Source organism: Molothrus ater, chromosome 1 (genome assembly GCF_012460135.2).
Source record: "Molothrus ater isolate BHLD 08-10-18 breed brown headed cowbird chromosome 1, BPBGC_Mater_1.1, whole genome shotgun sequence".
Lineage (NCBI taxonomy): Eukaryota > Metazoa > Chordata > Aves > Passeriformes > Icteridae > Molothrus > Molothrus ater.
Window position 1 is genome coordinate 70,533,692 of NC_050478.2, and position 17,938 is coordinate 70,551,629.

Here is a 17,938-nt window from a genome sequence, read left to right on the forward strand (position 1 = left end):
AAGCATAAAACTGGCTTTGGATTCATAGGATACTTATAGGATCAAACATGGTGAGCAGGAAAGACAAAGAAGGCCCTCAGCACCATCTTGCCCTACCCACATTTTCCTTCTAGTGCAGAAGCTGGACCATCTTCTTTAGGCACAGCAGCGTCCAGCTTTGCTCTTCTGAACTCCTCTGCCAAGGTCTCAGCCCTGCTGGCCAAGCTCCAGTGCTCCAGTACCCATCTGAAAACAGGAATCCATAAGCAATGGAAGATACAATGATAAAATGATCATTCTCTTTACCTCAGTTCTTTTCCTTCCTTTTTTGCTTCCATTTGCCGTTCACTTCCTTGTTGCTGTTTTTTCTTCCTGTATGTTTCTGTAGAGCTCCTTAGTCTTCTTTCTCAGTTCTTTCTTTCTCTATTTTAAAGATTTATTTATTTATGAACATTGCCTTACCATGTATCTTCTGATGCTTTTCTAATCCATGCATCTTTTCAGTGACAACCTAAGTATTTTGAGTATCTTGCAAGATTTTCCCTCTTCCAATTTCTGTTTTCTCCCTTCCTTCTATATTGACATCATTCCTCCACTGATTTATTTTGCTTGCCCTCTTATATATTCCCTCAGAGCTTCCCTGGCATCTGCTCCACTGTTTTGCCTCAGGAAATGTCAATGTATGTGCAAATTCTCTCTTTTTTAAGCCCTTAGGACAGCATATCCACCAAAATGTACTGCTTTTCCAGTGGGGCAAATTTGCCCTAAGTTGCATTTTTCAAGGTTCAGAACTTCCCCACAAACCACTTTTGCCACCACAAGACATTGGGATGTGTCCCTTCTCTACCAAATGCTGGGAGTAAGGAGCAGGCAGTGACTGTGCAGGTGGGCAAGGGATTAGATGAGCAGGCACACAGCCTTGCGGTTTGCATTAAATTAATCTTTGTGTTGCTGCCAAAACCAGCCACAGCTTGCTGGTTTTGGGCACCATCCATCACTGGATAGCAATGCCCTGCTGAAAGGTGAGGTGGAGCACCCTGTCACTCTGAGCAAGCCCTCAGCTATGCTCACTCCCTCCATTGTGACCAACACCTCCCAGCACGTAAGAGCTCCTGCACACAAACTCCCACACGTGTTTTCCCACATCCTCCCAGGCAACTTCTTGCCCAAGACCCAGAGGCCAACAAAGGGTAGAATGAAAATAGTGGACTGTAACATGGTTTCTCACAGCAGCAGGAGCTTCATGGATACTTCTCCCTCTCATGCTGCAAGGTGGAAAAGCTTCACACTGGGACTGGCAGAGAAAAGAGGCGGGTGAAAAATGAACCTGAGGTTTTCATGAGCAAGCCACCCTCTTCATAAATAACCAATAAGTGAGTTTGCTTTATGTGGGCCAAGACAGCTTTGTATCTCTAACATCTGCTTGCCTTGCACAGGCTGGGATACCTTGGAATCAGTCAGCAGGTGGAGAAAGACAGGCCCCACCCTGAAGCAGTGTTTCTCTCTGCTTTCATGGGATAACCCTTCCTGGCCAAGCTATCACAAGGAGAAGAATGCTGTCATAAATTTGTGGGGATATGCAAAATCCTCAGATCAGCATTTAAACAGACTACACCTTCCATTAAATTAAGACTTGCTCCTGAACTGGAATGTTTTCAGAACCTGAAAAAAAAATGAGAAAGCAATGTCTGAGCTTTTCTCCTTTAGGAAATCTCATCCAGGAAGGAAAAGAGGGTTGGGACAATCTGGCAGAGGTTTTCATCAGTCTAGCAGACCAGCAGAGCTGTAGCAGTAAGTGTGAAATGGCCTGCTGGGCAACTGGAGCCACCTGACAAAGAGTCAGTGCCCAAGAACAATGTGTACAGTCCCTCTTCTCTATGCATGGACTGCCTGTGCAGCTGCTTAGTCACCAGCCCCATGCACAATGTCCTGACCCACCTCCGACAGGAGAACCAGTAGAAGCCACAGTGACAACAGCCCTGGATACACCTAATCCCAGCCTCCAGAGCAGATCAGGCAATGATGGGGTGTATCAATCATTACCAGTCTTTCAGGTATCACTGAAATTGAGCCAGTCAAGATCTTTGCAGCTAAGTCCTTCTCAGACAGGATGTGCTCACATAAATTGTTGTATTTTTCATTTGTCTGACCACTATCCTTGTGTCAAAACATCTGATGCATATCAGCAAAGACCCCCAGAGATCCCCAGGGTCTCACCTCCCATCATTTTTCATCCAAGGTAGTCTCCTCTGTACCCTCAAAGATATGGGCCAAAGACCCCAGTCTGGCACTAAAAGGCATTAGAAACCATTAAAGGTCCTCTGAGAAGACTACTGAATTATTGTGACTAAAGGCTTCTCATGGATTGTTAAGTTCAAGAATCAAAACAGAACACCTGTGCCTAAATTCACAAAAAAGCAGTGCTCTGGTGTTGAAAGTATGCATCTAAGGGGTTGTTGCGTGTTCTCATTTAGAGATCTCTTTCCAGTTTCTTTCAGACCTGAGACACCAAGAGGATTTCTCAAGTACAATGCTTCCATCTTTTGAGGATACATAATTAAATTCTACATGTGTCCTTACCACCTAGTAACGTAGTCCTGACTGGGAACTATCATTGTGTGGCTCAGAAGGGCAATCGAGATGTTCACTTAGTTGCTTTTTTTGTTATTTTGACTTTGAGGCCTAAGTGATTCTGCTTATTTCCATTCCTGTAATTTATTGGAAGTCAGGCATGAACACTGACACTGTCAATGAACACACAGACTGACACTAGAGGTATTGTACATTTGACACAGGTTTTATAGTGCTTTATTCTGAACAGTATTTAGGCAAACGAGTACTGAACATATGCAGCAGGCAGTCTTTAGATAGAAATGAAATCTGATTACCATAATCTCTTGTGGAATTTGAAGACTAGTAATTACAATGTTAATTTCAGTCAAGTTGAAGTCCTTATTTCTTTCTCATGCCTTAGACATTGAGTAACTGTAAGGAATTTCCTTAATGCTGAATCCAGAGCTAGAAATGGCAGATAACCTGTGCATGAGAAGTGTGGCACTTCCAGTAATAATCCAAGGGTGTTCTAGCCTTGATTTGCATAATGTTCTTTTCCTTAGGATATATACAACAAGATTCCTCTTGTCCCAACTTCCATGTCTGAAGGGAATGAGTCAAAGAAGGCCCCACAGCAGAGTTCAACCTCCCCAGTCTGGGAGCTTCATGCTGAAGAGTCTTCTGGGGACACATAATGTCCCCATGACTTTTGCCTCTGGTGTCCATAGGCCTTGGTGTGGCTGCTGTTTCACAGATGCAAATCCTGATGCCAGCCTGAACTGTTGTAGCTATGCTGCAGAACTTGTCCACTTCTTCAGTGGGTGCTGGCAGGGTCTGGTAGGGCACCCTGGACCACCAGAGTATGGCCAGGTACAGAGGGAGAGCATATCACATGTCCACATTTCCCCTTTTAGGCATTAGGAATCCAGAGAGTGTGAGTCACGAGAGAGAGAGGTTTCACCAGGGAGTAGGAATGCAGCTCTTCCTCCTAGAGCCCTTTCCAGCTCCTGAGCTATCTTAAATCAGGTTCTCACTTCATTTGGGGAAAAAAGTGTCACAGAGGAACAAAATGTTCTTGTTGCTGAAGCTGGGATACTTCTCAATAAAATATGGTGTGTTCTTCACAGTGGAAATTATTCCGCTAAAGGGGAGGAAACAAAAGGAGAGAAACTACTTCTGCTGCATATGTAGAGTACATTGTATTACTCAGCCAATATATATGAACCCCTTAGATTTCCTTTCAAAGGCGATAGTCGGGAAGAAAAGCTTTACAGGAGTGTGCACCACCACAAATGTAATTGTGCTTTTTTTGTAATGAACACGCCCCGCTTAAGGAGAACAGAATCGGCCTGAAAGAATCACGTTGCGAGTTTTGTTGTGTCTAAACAAAAAGATAAATGGATGGTCAGCTTTAAATTCATCTTTGTGCTGCAGAATCCGATATCCAGGTACCTCTCGGGAGTCACCACCTTGTTCATTGACTTCCAAGGAGACTTTATGGATGATCTTTGACACAACCACACCTTTTGTCTCACACATCTCAGAGAAATCTGATGCGCTTTCATTGAAGATATTTGTCATTCCCAGGCTTTCCAGAAGGGGTTTCAGGTCATAGTCACCTTCCACACTAAACTTTGGAAGAAATACATTCACTTTGGTGTTGGCCATCATGCTGGGATTCGTCCACTGTAATAATGTCTCAGGGGTCAGTGCCTTTTCCAGCTGAAAACATAAACGAACAAAGGAAATTAGTGAGCAGTCTGAGGAAAGTGAAAGGAGAAAAGAAAAGACCATTCCTGAACTTCTCACTCCTATCAAACCTCCAAAAAATAAAGTCCACAGGCAATTTTTGTTTTTGAATTCACAACCATAGCATTCAGGCTTAACATACTCCCAGTTATATTGATTCAAGTATGATTTAATCCATAGGACAGGCCTCTGGAGCAACTCTTCTGCATGTGCATGCTCTGGCAAGCTTTTGATAAGCAATCACCACAACAACCATACAAAGGAACCTGAGGAAGACAGTCCTTACCCAGGTTACACCTGGCCAACTGGCAGAGATCCAAAAGTCTTTATTCCTGACTCTAAAGAGTAATGAAATTGCTGGTATTTGGGACACAAAATCCAAACCCAGAGCCTGATCTCAATCAAACATGCAGCAATCAAGCAATTTTTTTTTAAAACTGGAAAGGGACGAGGCAGAATGTCGGGCCACAACAAATTGGTATCATGAAAGGCCTCACTTGCATTTTATGATAGGTGTGTTCTGTAATTTACTCCAACATATAAAAGCATCTTACAGCTGCAAAGACAGATCCTTCCTGCCTCTAAAATTTGTGGCCAGTTGTACAAATTACAAAGGAGACTTAAGTGATCATCAGTCTTTTAATCCTTAAATAACTTTACTATTAATTAATATTATTAATTACTTAGTCCTTAATAAACTTTGAATGGGTTGAAAATATGTCGTAAAATTTTCATAGAGAAATTACATAAGAAACTGTTGATCTTTAAGAAATGTCGTATTAATTTTCACATTTATGTGCAATTGGTAATTAAAAATGGCTCATCTGGAGGCATCTCTGCTCAAAAACTTGGAGAAGTGTAAGACCTTAGTAAAATAAATCATGGACACATGTCAATTGAAAAAAAATAAGGATACCAGAAATAAGGGCACCTTCTGCACTTTACACTGTTTTCTGTGCATTCCCTATCTAGATCAAAGCTTCATGTACAACCTCCCACTGGACACAGTGAAAATGATGATGCCACAAATATGAGAGGAGGAACAGAGAAACAGAATGAGATGATAAATTCACAGGAAAGTTACTTTGTAATGTAATGCATAAGTTTCCTTATGCATCGCTTCTAAATAACAAAAACATTCCATAAATATATGGCATTATATGGGCTGTTTCCAAGGGAAGTATCATAGCAATTCTATTTTTTCTCTCACCTTCTCCAAGCCAGTGGTCTCATCTTCAATCTCTTTGGGCAGGAGAATGAGCATGCTTATATGTTTGTTAAGGCATGGGAGCTCAAGGATGGCAACATTTAAATCTTTTACATAGCCCAGGCAAAAAGTAGCTTCCAGATTCATCATCTGCACTGGCTTAGTTTCAGTCTGCAAAACACAGAGGAAACAATAATTCATTTTAATTCACAGATAAGATGGTGACAGAGGAAAGTTTGTAAGCTTGCATGGAAGGGATACATTGAGTAACCACCAGGGAATTTGTTGGTTTTCACAGGTCATGAAAACAGCAGCAAGAGTTGGCTTTTTACAGTAGGCAGCTTTCCATAGAAAAGTGGAACAGAATTCTACTTAATACAATAGCATATGGGGGAATGTGCCTTAAAAGTGCAATTTATCTAATATTGGTGGCCCTTCATGCCTTTTCACTCAGTACAACCAACTACACTGTCTACAGGGTGTTGTAATGCTAGCAAGTGTCAAGCACTGAGAACAGCTCAACAGTGAAGGTCAAGCTGTTCATTCCAATAATTGATATTTTGGTTCAGGAGTTGAAACAGAATCAGAAGAAATTTTAGGCTTACCTAAATCTCTAAGTCTTTGCTTTTGAATGAAATTAAACAGAACAAAACAAAACACTTTATTTCATAGGGAAGACTTTAAAACTGTTCTGTCCACATGAAAGTGTTCAAAATACAAATTCAGTAGAAAAATGTTACTTTAGGGGGAAAAAAATCTTGAGTCGTTTCACTTAAAAAATTTAGTGTGGATTGTGTGATTTTAATAACTTATTTAGCTGGAACTATTGGCTGATGAAGTAATTTATTAATATTTCAGAGAACTTGAAAGTCTGACTTTGCTTATGCATCTCTATATGTGTGTCTATTTGGAATATAATCTCTTTATCCCACAAATGTTGTGCTGTTTTATATCTTGGCTGTAAGTTTTCTGATTACAATATTCACCACTGGTCACAGACTCCTGAATGCACAGCCAGGTGCTGCTCCCACATGGACCTCATGGCTCAGCAGGACTGACATGCAGGGAGCTACAGCCCTGAGCCTGACTGGAAAGAGGGAGACTGATGGGATGACATCTCTGAAGAGGAAAACACAGGGCCAGGCACCTAAGGGATGTAGTCAAAGAGGTGACACAACTGTACACATTTCACCAGCTCAAGAAATGCAATGTGCTTCACCTCTGCTGGTTTTTGGATGCAGCCTCTGGTACCTGCAACCTTCCAATCTCTTGGAAAAAGCTACCCATGAGAATTTGCATCTCCTTGCAGACAATGGCTGCTTCTTACCACTTGTACTCAGCTCATGTTGTCTTAACATACTCCCAGGACAGTCTGGGACCGTTGAAACACTGGGTAAGATTAGGTAGAGTCTAAGAATGTCACAGTGATACATATTTTTCATTTCCTCTTATTGGGATTTCCTTAGCTCAAAGTTTGCATTTTCATGAGAGAAAAAGTACTTTTTTTTTTCCCCAGAACATACCTTGTTGACTTTAAAAGGACATTCTTTGATCTCTGCCTCTGGGAACTTCTTCATCCAGTTTGTAACAAAATAAGCTGCATTAACTAGAAGAATCTGAGTCTGGTCACTTACACTATCCTCATTCAAAACATTCTCCATTTTTCCTGTGAACAGATTTAAGATGGTTGTTAATACAATACATTAGCAGTATATCAATTGCTTTAAGTGAATATGGTAACATTTCACTGAACTAAACACATTTGTGTCCTGCATCTCACAGATAAAAGATTTTCTTTCTAATGGAAAATTACAAAAAGGATCACTTACTTAAAATTGCAGCCTAATTTTTGATGTGGGGTTTGAGATCAAGGCAGATCTTCTAAATGACATGTTTTGTTGGTTTATATTGCATGTAATCAAAACCACATCTCCTGCTTTTGTTCAGTACCCTAAAGAAGGTGCTGAGTTTTCAGTGAAATTCAACAGGTTTAAGTGAAAAAACACTTTGTCATTTGGAGAGCAAGACTTGAAGGGAAGTTTCAAATTAGCAGCCACTCATTTCTAGACTGATACACAAGAATAAGATAACCAGGATAAAACAAAAATGCTGCTTTGATTACAGTTAATATCCAAAGTACCGCTACAGACTTCAAAATAGGATGTAAATGTCATGACCCACTCTCTCTGTTTTAGACTGGTTCAAGTACTGCCATAAATGACCCTGAATTCAGAGTACTGGGAAGGCAAATCCTCTCTTGGAGGTGCCCAGGCAGGGCCAGGTGCTTCCCCGTGGGCACCTGTGCCAGCCTGGGAAGGACGAGACTCATGCGTGGTGTTTCCAAATTTGCACCACATGAGGGCAACAGGTGGCAACCAACCCTAGGGCCACCTCTGCCAGGGCTTTCACAGGGTGGCAAATGAGAGACCTACACCTGCTTGTGGCACCCTTGCTGGCAAAAGCAGCCGAGATACAAATTAACAGCCTGAAACTCAGAGTCCAACGAGTACTTCCCATTACAATGAAGCTTTTAAAGGAATTAGAGGTTTGGATGTTTTGGTTTTACATGTTGTGATGCTACACAGCCAGGACCTGTCATTCTCCCAGCCTATCCTGCTGCAGTCAAATGTGAGCAGCTTTCCCCAAGGCTAATTCAAGGTCAATCTCACATTTCCACCTTCAGAAGTGCTGCAGCAGTGAAGTCAGTGCTGCTAATCCTCATGAATCCAAATAGTAGGCCTAGTCTCCTTTCACTATGTATTTACTCCTAAAGAGGTATCACAAGGATAAAGATCTTTCTCCAAAGAGGCAAACAGTATTCCCAAGGTTAAGCTGTACCCACCATCAGTCAGCTCTGAAAGGGATTTGTTGATCTTTTCTCGTGTTTCCTCAGTTTTTTCTTTGAACTCCACTAATTCCAGTTCAGAAGGAAAAGGTCTCTTTGTAGAGTTGACAAAGTCCTGAAAGACACAAGTAACCAGTTACCTTAGTGAAGTGCCTTTGGGTAGTCAAGGAGTTCATTTTTGTTTGAGGAAAGGTATTAAATAACTGCAGGAGACATCAAGGACAGACAGTGATGCATCCAGCGCATCCCTCCCAAGGTTTTTCAGACCAGTGGTGCTACATCAGCAGTAAAGTTACTGATATTGCAGGAGGGACCATGTTGCCAGAGTTTACAGGATAGAACAACCCTCAGTCCAGGCCTACGCAAGACTGAGATAGAGGCCAAAGTCTGCTCCCATCACGTCTGTCCTCACCAGGGAAGACACTCATTGCCCTGGGTCCTGGCTTGCTGTAACACAGGCTGAACAGCAGGTGATCTGACCACAGCATCACTGCAGCATGTTGAGTTTTCTGAAACACCTCTATTAGGCTGATGTTGTCCTTGCTTGGGACTCTACTCAGAGACAATTTTGGGGGGGAAAAAGCCCAACACAGAGCATTCTTGTCAGTTTTTTGCAAAGTTCATAAGTTAAAAGGCCAAACACCACCTTCTTCACTTGTGCTGCTTCAATAGTCAGGCTTCTGCCTTCTCAAAGCTTCACTGAAGCTTTTGCAATAATTACTTGGGTGTGTGCACTGGACATACACTTGCACCACCAATTTTTTTATACTCAGTTTCACTCATACTTGCAATACAAAGACTTTGATGTGGCATAGAAGTTATGTTGCATTCAAAACCAAACTTGCTACTGACCTAAAGCATATTAATGAAAGAATAAAGGTGTTGTAAGAGTTGCACAGCTTGGGGTCAAGCAGCAGACTCATCTATCCTCCTACAAACCTTTATGGCAGCAGGCAACATTATGCTGTTCATCATTTGAGTCTAGTCAACCAACAACCAAAAGTACAAGAATTAATTTTAAATAACATTGCAATCTGACACCATAATCCATCCACATGATGGCCAAGTAATTCATAACACCAGGGTTTTCCTGCAGTACTTACTGTGGTAGGATTGAGAGACTTGTCTACAAAGAGCCGTTTAACCATTTTCAGTGCAAAGAAAGAGCTGAGTTTGGAAACATCTGAAGTTATTGTTTGAAACCCAAAAGAAACATCTTTGACATCTTGTAAATGGAGCACCTGTTAAATGAAAATGAAAAAACACTCAGCATTTTTTTATTATTATTATTGTCTAAACATTCCTAACAGCTAAGCAAAAATTGTTAGTTTGTGACCAGAGCTGTTGCTTTTTGTTTTTAAGCTAATAACAGGGCCTCTCACTGTTGTCACTCAAAAATCATTTATGTATTTGGCATGCTCACATAAATCTAAAAACCTGATCCTACCAGAACTTTCACCAAATGCATTTCTTTCCTATGAGCAATCCAAAGAAACCAATAGAGCTGTTCATGCTGCTGATGTGACTTAGTCAACTAAAACTCCATAGTATGGAGTCATAATACTTTTTTCAAACTTACATTCCCACCCAAAATCCTAAAGTTTTTAAGACAGATACGTGAGGGTCTCAGATAATCTCCTTTCCAGAACTGGGCTATACCCTCAAAAATGCTTGACAGATCATCAAGTTTTCTGACTGCTGTGACTAATACATGACATCACATGACATTTCAGCAAGAACTGATCAGATAAAGATAACTGTGTTTGGTTTTGTAGACAGGGTATAAGCATGGGCAGGGCTGCTGACCCACACATGGCTACCTCCCAACTCCTGGGAACGACAAGTCCAGTTCTACGAAATACTGGGATAATGATGCCTTTGTTTGAAAATAACCCTATAAATATGAATTCATCTTTTAATGCCCACTTATTACAGGCTCTTTGATGGTGGCTGTTTCATTAAAGGAAGCCTGTCCACCCTCCTCACTGCCTCAAATTGCCTTATGAAGCACAGCAGGCACTTGTGACCTTCTTTTCCTTTTGTACATCACTACTGCTCTTTCTCCCAGAACACATCACATCTTCACAGACAAAATGGCAGCTCTGCCATAGTCACCCTTCCATAACCTCTCCTCTCCTTGCTCAGTGGGAGTAGAAGGAAATAAACTCCCATTACAGCAGCAGCACAGCTGTCGTAGCCAACTCCATCTCCTTAGAAACAACTTTCTCAACTTATTTCCTTTTCCTTCAACAGTTTTATTTCTTTGCATGTTAAGTGCAGGAAGCTTCTGTGCCTGGGAACTAGGTTGGGGGAGAAAGCTACTGCAGCTTCTCTACCTGAAAGAATTTTTGGCACAAGTTTGTTGACCGATGTTCCAGAGTACAGCTGCCAATCTGGCTCCTTTTGTATCTAGTATTTAAAACCCAAGCACAAACTCAGGGGAAAGCAGAAGCTAGAATAGACATGGAAAATAGGAGATATTACACTTAAAAGCATACCAAGCTCTCCTTAGCATCTGTAGTCAGCACTTTTTAAATACCACTAGAGAAATATGAAACACAAGTGCACTTGTGTAACAGAGCTCCACTTGAGGAGGTGCAGGTTAACTTGTTATTATGGAATGGTTCAAAGCAAATTGCAGACACAAGTGAAAGCAAAATAAGGGCAGGGTAATATTTTTAACTTTCCCACCAGAAAGACAACACTTGAATTTTGAAATGGTAAGGGAGCTTCAGGGTACCATTTAAATTTAAATTTAAATTCTTTTTTTTTTAAATACTCTTTGGAAAAATGTGCAGAGCTTACAGGATCCATCCCCGAAAGCCTTCAATGCCAGCAATGGAGCAACCTGGTCTAGTGGAAGATGTTCCTGCCTGGCGGAACATGGCGATTTAAGATCCCTTCCCACATCGGCATGGCGATTTAAGATCCCTTCCCACAGAAATCATTCCATGATTCTTTCATGGACATATTGCTGTGCAGCTCTGTGAACAGCACAAGACTCCTGTAATCTGTGGCATAAGTAGGAGCACAGAAGGCTGTGCTCAGGGGTACTTTCAGTGAATGAGAAACTACATGGAGGAATTTCCAAAGGAGGGAAAATACATTCAAATATATAGAGAGTCTTTCAGAGCCAGGTGATAATCAGCATACAAATGTATATTTAAATTGCATTTCATGCACCTTTAGGTAACTGCAGAAACTGTGGGGACCCTCACTGGGATTAAAAGGATCCAGCTCAATCTCTGCTTACACAGAGGCAGCAGACAAGGCTGGAGGGCTGAATCCCTGCACCACGTAAACTGATTGAATCATGACTGCCATGCTGGATCATGATGCTGGAAACGCCTTGAACATCATGAGCTGCTTGAAAGGAGAAACATGGACTAAATTGTGCCCCTTCTACTTTATCCATCTCCTCTTTACAGTATTGTGGGAGAAAGGGGAAAAGTCAGTGACAGGGCTGCTACACACACTTGCTGCTGACAGCAGTGGCAAAATCATTTTCAATTCTATAAAGCTTAAGCGTTTTTGAATAATGAAAAAACTGCTATCTAGAAAATGCAGTGATCTAAGACAGAGTTTCACCCTTTTGTTGTGCAGGGCCATGGAGTGTGGAACTATTCAAGAAGTTTGGATGGATGATTTGAAATCTGTCTTACAAGGCAACCAGACATCCAGGAGAAAGTTAATGAGAGCTAATAAGACCCCTACAACAGCCATATAACTTTGCAGCCACAGAACAGGTTGCTGACAGCTTACCTGTTTCATCTGCTCTGCAGTATCACCTTTTGTAGCTTTGTATGCCAGAGCCAGAGACGTTGAGGTGCACAATGGGGAAAAAATAATGTTGGCTGTTTTGTCCTTCTCACATAGCTTTTTGAACATATCAACTGCAAAGGCAGTGTTTGCTAGCTGCAGAGCATCCATTGTCATCCTGAAATGGAAGAGAAAAGAGAGATGACTCACTTAGTCTGTAATTCTAGTTCCTGCTGTGGTGGGGCTGGGTCAGAGCATTGAAAGAGGCTGGCACCAGGATCTGGACTGGGTATCTTGGACTTTCAGGATGGGAGAGGAGAGGAGAGGAGAGGAGAGGAGAGGAGAGGAGAGGAGAGGAGAGGAGAGGAGAGGAGAGGAGAGGAGAGGAGAGGAGAGGAGAGGAGAGGAGAGGAGAGGAGAGGAGAGGAGAGGAGAGGAGAGGAGAGGAGAGGAGAGGTTCAATAATAGTCATCATCTTCAAGAGACAGCAGGCAATGCCATGAGTTATCTAGAGCTAGTATTATCAGAAGCACTTGAGAAAATCTGTGTGGGTCAGGGTGACCCACACACACTGAGTCAAACTGGATCATATATGAATTTAATTTGTTTTTAATTGATACTCTTAAAATGTGCCGACTCAGAAGGTAATTCACCTATGCTCTGCGATCTCTTGGCTCTCAGACAGGTCTTTAATGGTCTCATAACTTCTCCATCTTGCTTCATGGCTAATTGTCCATTAAACCTTTAGCTTTGGTACACGTCCCTCCTCTCAGGGTTGATTATCCCTCGCCTTGCCAGAAGTCTCCAGAAAGCTGTCTGGTCCTGTACGTTGAGATTATTTTAGAAACTTAAAGGAGGCCTTTTAAAAAGTACTGCTGTGTGCCCACCCATCACTGGCACTGTTTTAACTCAAAGATTTTCCTAACCACTCTCAGTAACTGCAGTTACCACAGGGGTGTTACATGACCTGTGCAGTCAGGAAAGGCAAGGCACAGTTGCTGCTGTCCATGCTCTGGGAAAGCCAGAGACTATTCCCATCTTCCAGGCTGCTTTCACATACCCAAAGTTGTACTTTTGTATGAGCACATTTGTGTAGATTCAAGCCAAGAAGGGTGAACCCCAGAATTTCAGTCAATAGCACAAGTCTGGCTTTAGACCAGCAATCACATAGAAGATGACCCCTTTAGTACAGTGAATTTGGCAGCACCATGCCCCCAATACCATGTATCCCTAAAAAAAAGGAGACTGTTAAAACTGGTGCTAAATGGCTCCATCAAAGCTATTGACAGAGACAGAAAGGAAATGGAAATTTTTGCATGCGTTATGCTGCCCAAATGTAGCTGAACATCTGACACCATTGTATAGAGACACTTCAGAGCAGCTGTGGTACTTGACAGTAGTAATGACTTCCAAATAAATTGTGGTAGTTATAAATTTTTATAACTATTTTTTGTGGGAGTAACAGAATGGGCACATAATTTGCCTGCAACACAGCAGAGAAAGAACTTTGATTTACTTGTAAGACCTGTTTGACTACAGAAGGCCTTTTACAAAATAAATGTCTTTATTTTTATTTTAATTAACTTATACACGTTCTTGGATCTGTTAGGTAGGGCAATTGTTTTACTTGACAACTAGTTTGTTTTGGGCTAAAACATGCAGCATAAAAGTTTAGTTAAATGCACTGCATTTAATCAAGTTTAATAAAAGATACAGTGGCATTAAACCAAGGCTTTTTAAGTCAGAGTTTGAAAAGCACACCTAACCAGCCCTGCACTCCTGCAAAATGTTCTGACTGTTGGTATTAGCAACAAACTGTTTGCTAACAAATCCACTCCCACTGGGGGGAAGAAAAAAATCAAACAAGAAAAAGAATCTGTCTTGAAGATGGCAAACATTGAACATATTTCACTGGAGAAACTTATCCCCACATGAAAATCCAGAGGAGTGTGCTTTGCAAAATCCTGAGGTTTTGTCAGACTCGGAATTCAGAACGGGTCTGGCTGGACTTGTCTCCCTTCCAGTGCTCTGGCAGTCTCTGGCAGCTGCTTGGTAAAGAGGAATTTTCCATGGGAGTTTCCATTTCACAGCATCAGCAGGCACCGAGCTGATGTCACAATGAGGTTCAGGAAACATCTCAGAGATCTTACGGGTGTAAGAAAGGACCAAGTGCCAGCCCAGCACCACAACCACCCGCCTCGCTTACGCAGACACCGTTTCTCAGCCAGGAGAGCAACTAATTAGCAGAAAAGTCGAGCTTGCCAGCAACCATGGGCTCAGCACACACCTTAAGGGAGGAGAGCTTTAGACAGGACAGTGGCAAAAGACAGAACAAGTCTGAAGGACTGAGAATGCTGATGAGGCAGTAACTTGGAACAACGGGGCAAAGAAGCAAACATAAAATCATTCCTTTAAATGCCTCCTTGCAATTGCTCATCACAAATGTGCTCTTTTGTGCCCATGCATGTCTTAAATAAATTCCCCTGCACAGGCTACCTACCTTATCTTTGCCATTAGCTCAGCCATTCTCACATGAACAGACAATACACTCCTATACTGTGTCTGATTCTCAATCTCTCTCTCTCTGCCCCACCCCACTCCACCCCCCAAAATTGAAGATTTGGGGCAAGTACTAACTTCACAGGTATTTCTAACTGGAAAATTACCCAGGGAACCAAGAATGCGTCATTCAGTAAATATCAACCACCCTCAAAAAGACAAATAATACAAAAAATCTCATGAGTCATGCAGTACACCCAAAAAACATTTAATTTGGAGTTTAATTTAATTTTAATGGAGTATATTATTTAGTATTAGCTGACATGATATTATTCTATTCAGGCCTCTGGATATTCCTTACAGGGTAAAAATCAGTATGAAATCATGCCTAATTAAAGGTATCCCTTGTTCCTTTCTGGCTTAATGTTGACTTTGAGATGTAGATGCACTACCTGTGTTTCACTTCCTTGGGTTGCAAGACATCCAGAGTAAGAAAATAAAATAGGAAATTTTACATAATTGAATTAAATTCTTCTTCCTTATGCCAGTTAAAAGCTGCACCATGGCTTAAAAATTCCTCTGGCCTCATGAGTAACTCTCATACTATTCATTGGATGATTTTTTATAAAGTTTCGATGTTTCTTTTCAGTGAGAAAAACAGGAGGTATTTCATGGTGAACCTTTTATGTACCTTTGTTCATCCAGTAACTGCTGATTCTCTCAAGGCTTCTTTGGAGGAGAGTGAAATTGTTTCTGGTAGTGGCAAAGCTCTCTATTCTAATTTCTTCCTTTCAATGCTATCATTGAAATAAGGACCAATCAGGGCATTTTGTTGGGGAAAAAAGCTCAGTTGCACCCTTGACCTTGAATTATTGGCTGGGCAGCAAAGAATAATCTCTATTACACCATCTTTTTCAACTGGTCAGTCTGTTTTTTATTCTCCATTTATTAATGACTATTATATTATGTTATATTTATTATATTATGTTTAAGAGCTTACAACATTCATATTACGAAAAGAATTTACAGTATTAAATATTAAAAAAATCTTTAATCTCTTTAAAGCCTTGAGCACCCCAAGCCTTGCAAGTCCAGTAAAGCCAGTTCATGCAAGGTGAGAAGGGCTGAGGCTCCCGGTGAGAGGAAAGCCCATTAGCTGCCCATTAGCAGTCTCAGAAATCAGACATAGCTCCTGAGCCAGTAATCACAGGGAACCCTCAAACAGGGAGGAGTCAAAACACTGAAAATGAAATTTTAAAAAGGCCTGCTGCAAGGATTCTCATTGGATGCCTCCTTTCCCAGGAAAGCAGACAATCAGCATTTCCAGAAAGGCCTGCAGCACTGGGGCATCTTCTAAGCACTTGGAGTTTGCGATCCACCCAACTTTATTTAAAACTGTGACTGTCACAGTGTGAAAGAAACATTTTCAGATACAGAAGAGAGCTGAAAGGCTACAGAACCAGTTCAGAAAAACCTGACTTAAAGTTGTTTATTGGTATAAGACACCGTTTTTGCTTAGTCACTCTTGGATTCAATGACAACTACAACAAACCCCCTCCCAAAAAAAAAAAAAAAAACCAACAACAGGGAGGCTTTTATTACTATCTGCTTACTAAGGGAAAATCAAAATATAACTTATATTCAAAAATATAATCACAAGAATAGCAACATCTATGTGCAAATGTCTGACAAGTCAACTTAGTTGTATGGCAGGAATAATCCAATAAAGCAGAACCAAGTATTTATTTTATTCTTCTCTTGGTTAAGCAGTCTTTCCAAGAGAAGACACCTGTGGCAGATAAAGCTTAGATAATGCTGGCCATCCAGTCCTGGGGGATATATTTGGTTTATATCTCAGGAGCTGTGAGTGCCAGTGCTGTAGTCTCTCCAGTCGAAACAAAATTCCAAGAGGATGAATTATATAAAACAACCCACATGCAAATTTCACAAGTGAGGCATTAATATTGAAACTAGATCAAGAGTTTAACATGACCCTACTTCAGCTCTTACTCAGCATACATGATACAAAGGAATGAAAAGATTTATCTGAGCCTTTTCTTCTTCTACAGAAATGACAACTCTCCACCTGGAAAATTACCTGGATAAAAAACCAAGGACAAAATTTTGGCTGAACAGGCATCGAGGAGTGCAAGACATCAGACTGATGTGGGACCAGAGCATCTCATATGGTTGAGGAAAAAGCATTGTCAGCAACAGAGTGGAGAAAGTCACTCCAGGAAAGAAAGAGAAACAAGCCACTGCAACATGCTTTGTTGTACTTCAATAGCCAGTGAACTGTTCAAACTAAATGGTCACACTGAAAATAAATGTGTAATTACTAGGCCTAAGCTCTTGTCCTTCACTTTAAACAAGTGCAGATTAGTCACTTGGTTAATAACTCGGAGCAAACAGAGCAGAGCGTACACATCTCTTCAGAAAACGAGAGGAATATTCCTTTCTAGCAGGGGCTTACAAACCAACCTAAATCCTACTTTGGCATATGGAGGATTTTCATGGCATCATACACAACCTGCTTTTTCGAATATGGGAATAGCCATTTGCAATAAACCACCACATTTTAATAATTCCTAATGCCCTTGCTGTCTCACCTGCCAAATCTTATTCACTGCTTCCAACGAATCTTTCCAAAAAGAAAGAATCCTAGCATAGCAATTGCAGCAGTTTTGAAATGAAACCAAAACAGTGTCGATTGGGAAGGCAAAAAAGCTTCTTGGATTCCACGTGTACATTTCTGGCACAAATTTCCTTATCCCACTCCCTCCATGCAATTATGTTTCACAGCCAAGATTTGTTAACTTTTAGCTCAGCATAAATTAAAGTATCAGAGAAAGAAAAAAGCCGTACTTACTTTGCAAGGCTATAATCCTGGAAAACGAATCAATGAAGTGAGCACAGCACAAAGAACCAGCTGCCCGTGCAGAAACCTTGCTGAGCAGAAGACTCTGTTACTTGCCTACTCATTGACACCACTCCCACTTTCCCAGCCTAATTTGTGCACACACACACTCCCTCTCAACTCTCGCTTTTTTTTCCCCTCCCTTAATCATTCTTCGTGGCAACTCCTACATTGGAGGAGCAAAATGATTCACACCAGAGTTGTCTTTGCCTGCCCGGCCACTGAAGACAACAACAAGCTCTGGCAGGAAAGAGCAGCCCTGTGTGTTGCGTTCAGCAAGCGCAGTACAAAAGGCAGCAGACAAGAACGAACGAAGGAGCGAATGCAGGAGTTGATGAGCAACCTAAAGATCTTCTCAGCAAAACCAGCACTCCAAGAAACTCCAACTGGAATTACTGCTATTTGCTGAAAAATTGTAATAGTGAAAAAG

The 17,938-nt window shown here is 41.3% G+C and overlaps 1 protein-coding gene across 1 annotated transcript; it reads right to left on the reverse strand.

The window, feature by feature from the left end:
* Positions 1-2,755: 2,755 nt before the first annotated feature.
* On the reverse strand, positions 2,756-17,691 carry SERPINB5 (serpin family B member 5). Its single transcript, XM_036379180.2, has 7 exons — positions 17,461-17,691; positions 12,096-12,270; positions 9,437-9,574; positions 8,331-8,448; positions 7,012-7,154; positions 5,492-5,659; positions 2,756-4,254 (listed from the first exon to the last, which is right to left on the reverse strand). Exons 2-7 carry the CDS (start codon positions 12,267-12,269, stop codon positions 3,862-3,864), a joined length of 1,134 nt encoding a protein of 377 aa, XP_036235073.1. The 5' UTR covers position 12,270; positions 17,461-17,691; the 3' UTR covers positions 2,756-3,861.
* Between the last annotated feature and the right edge of the window lie 247 nt (positions 17,692-17,938).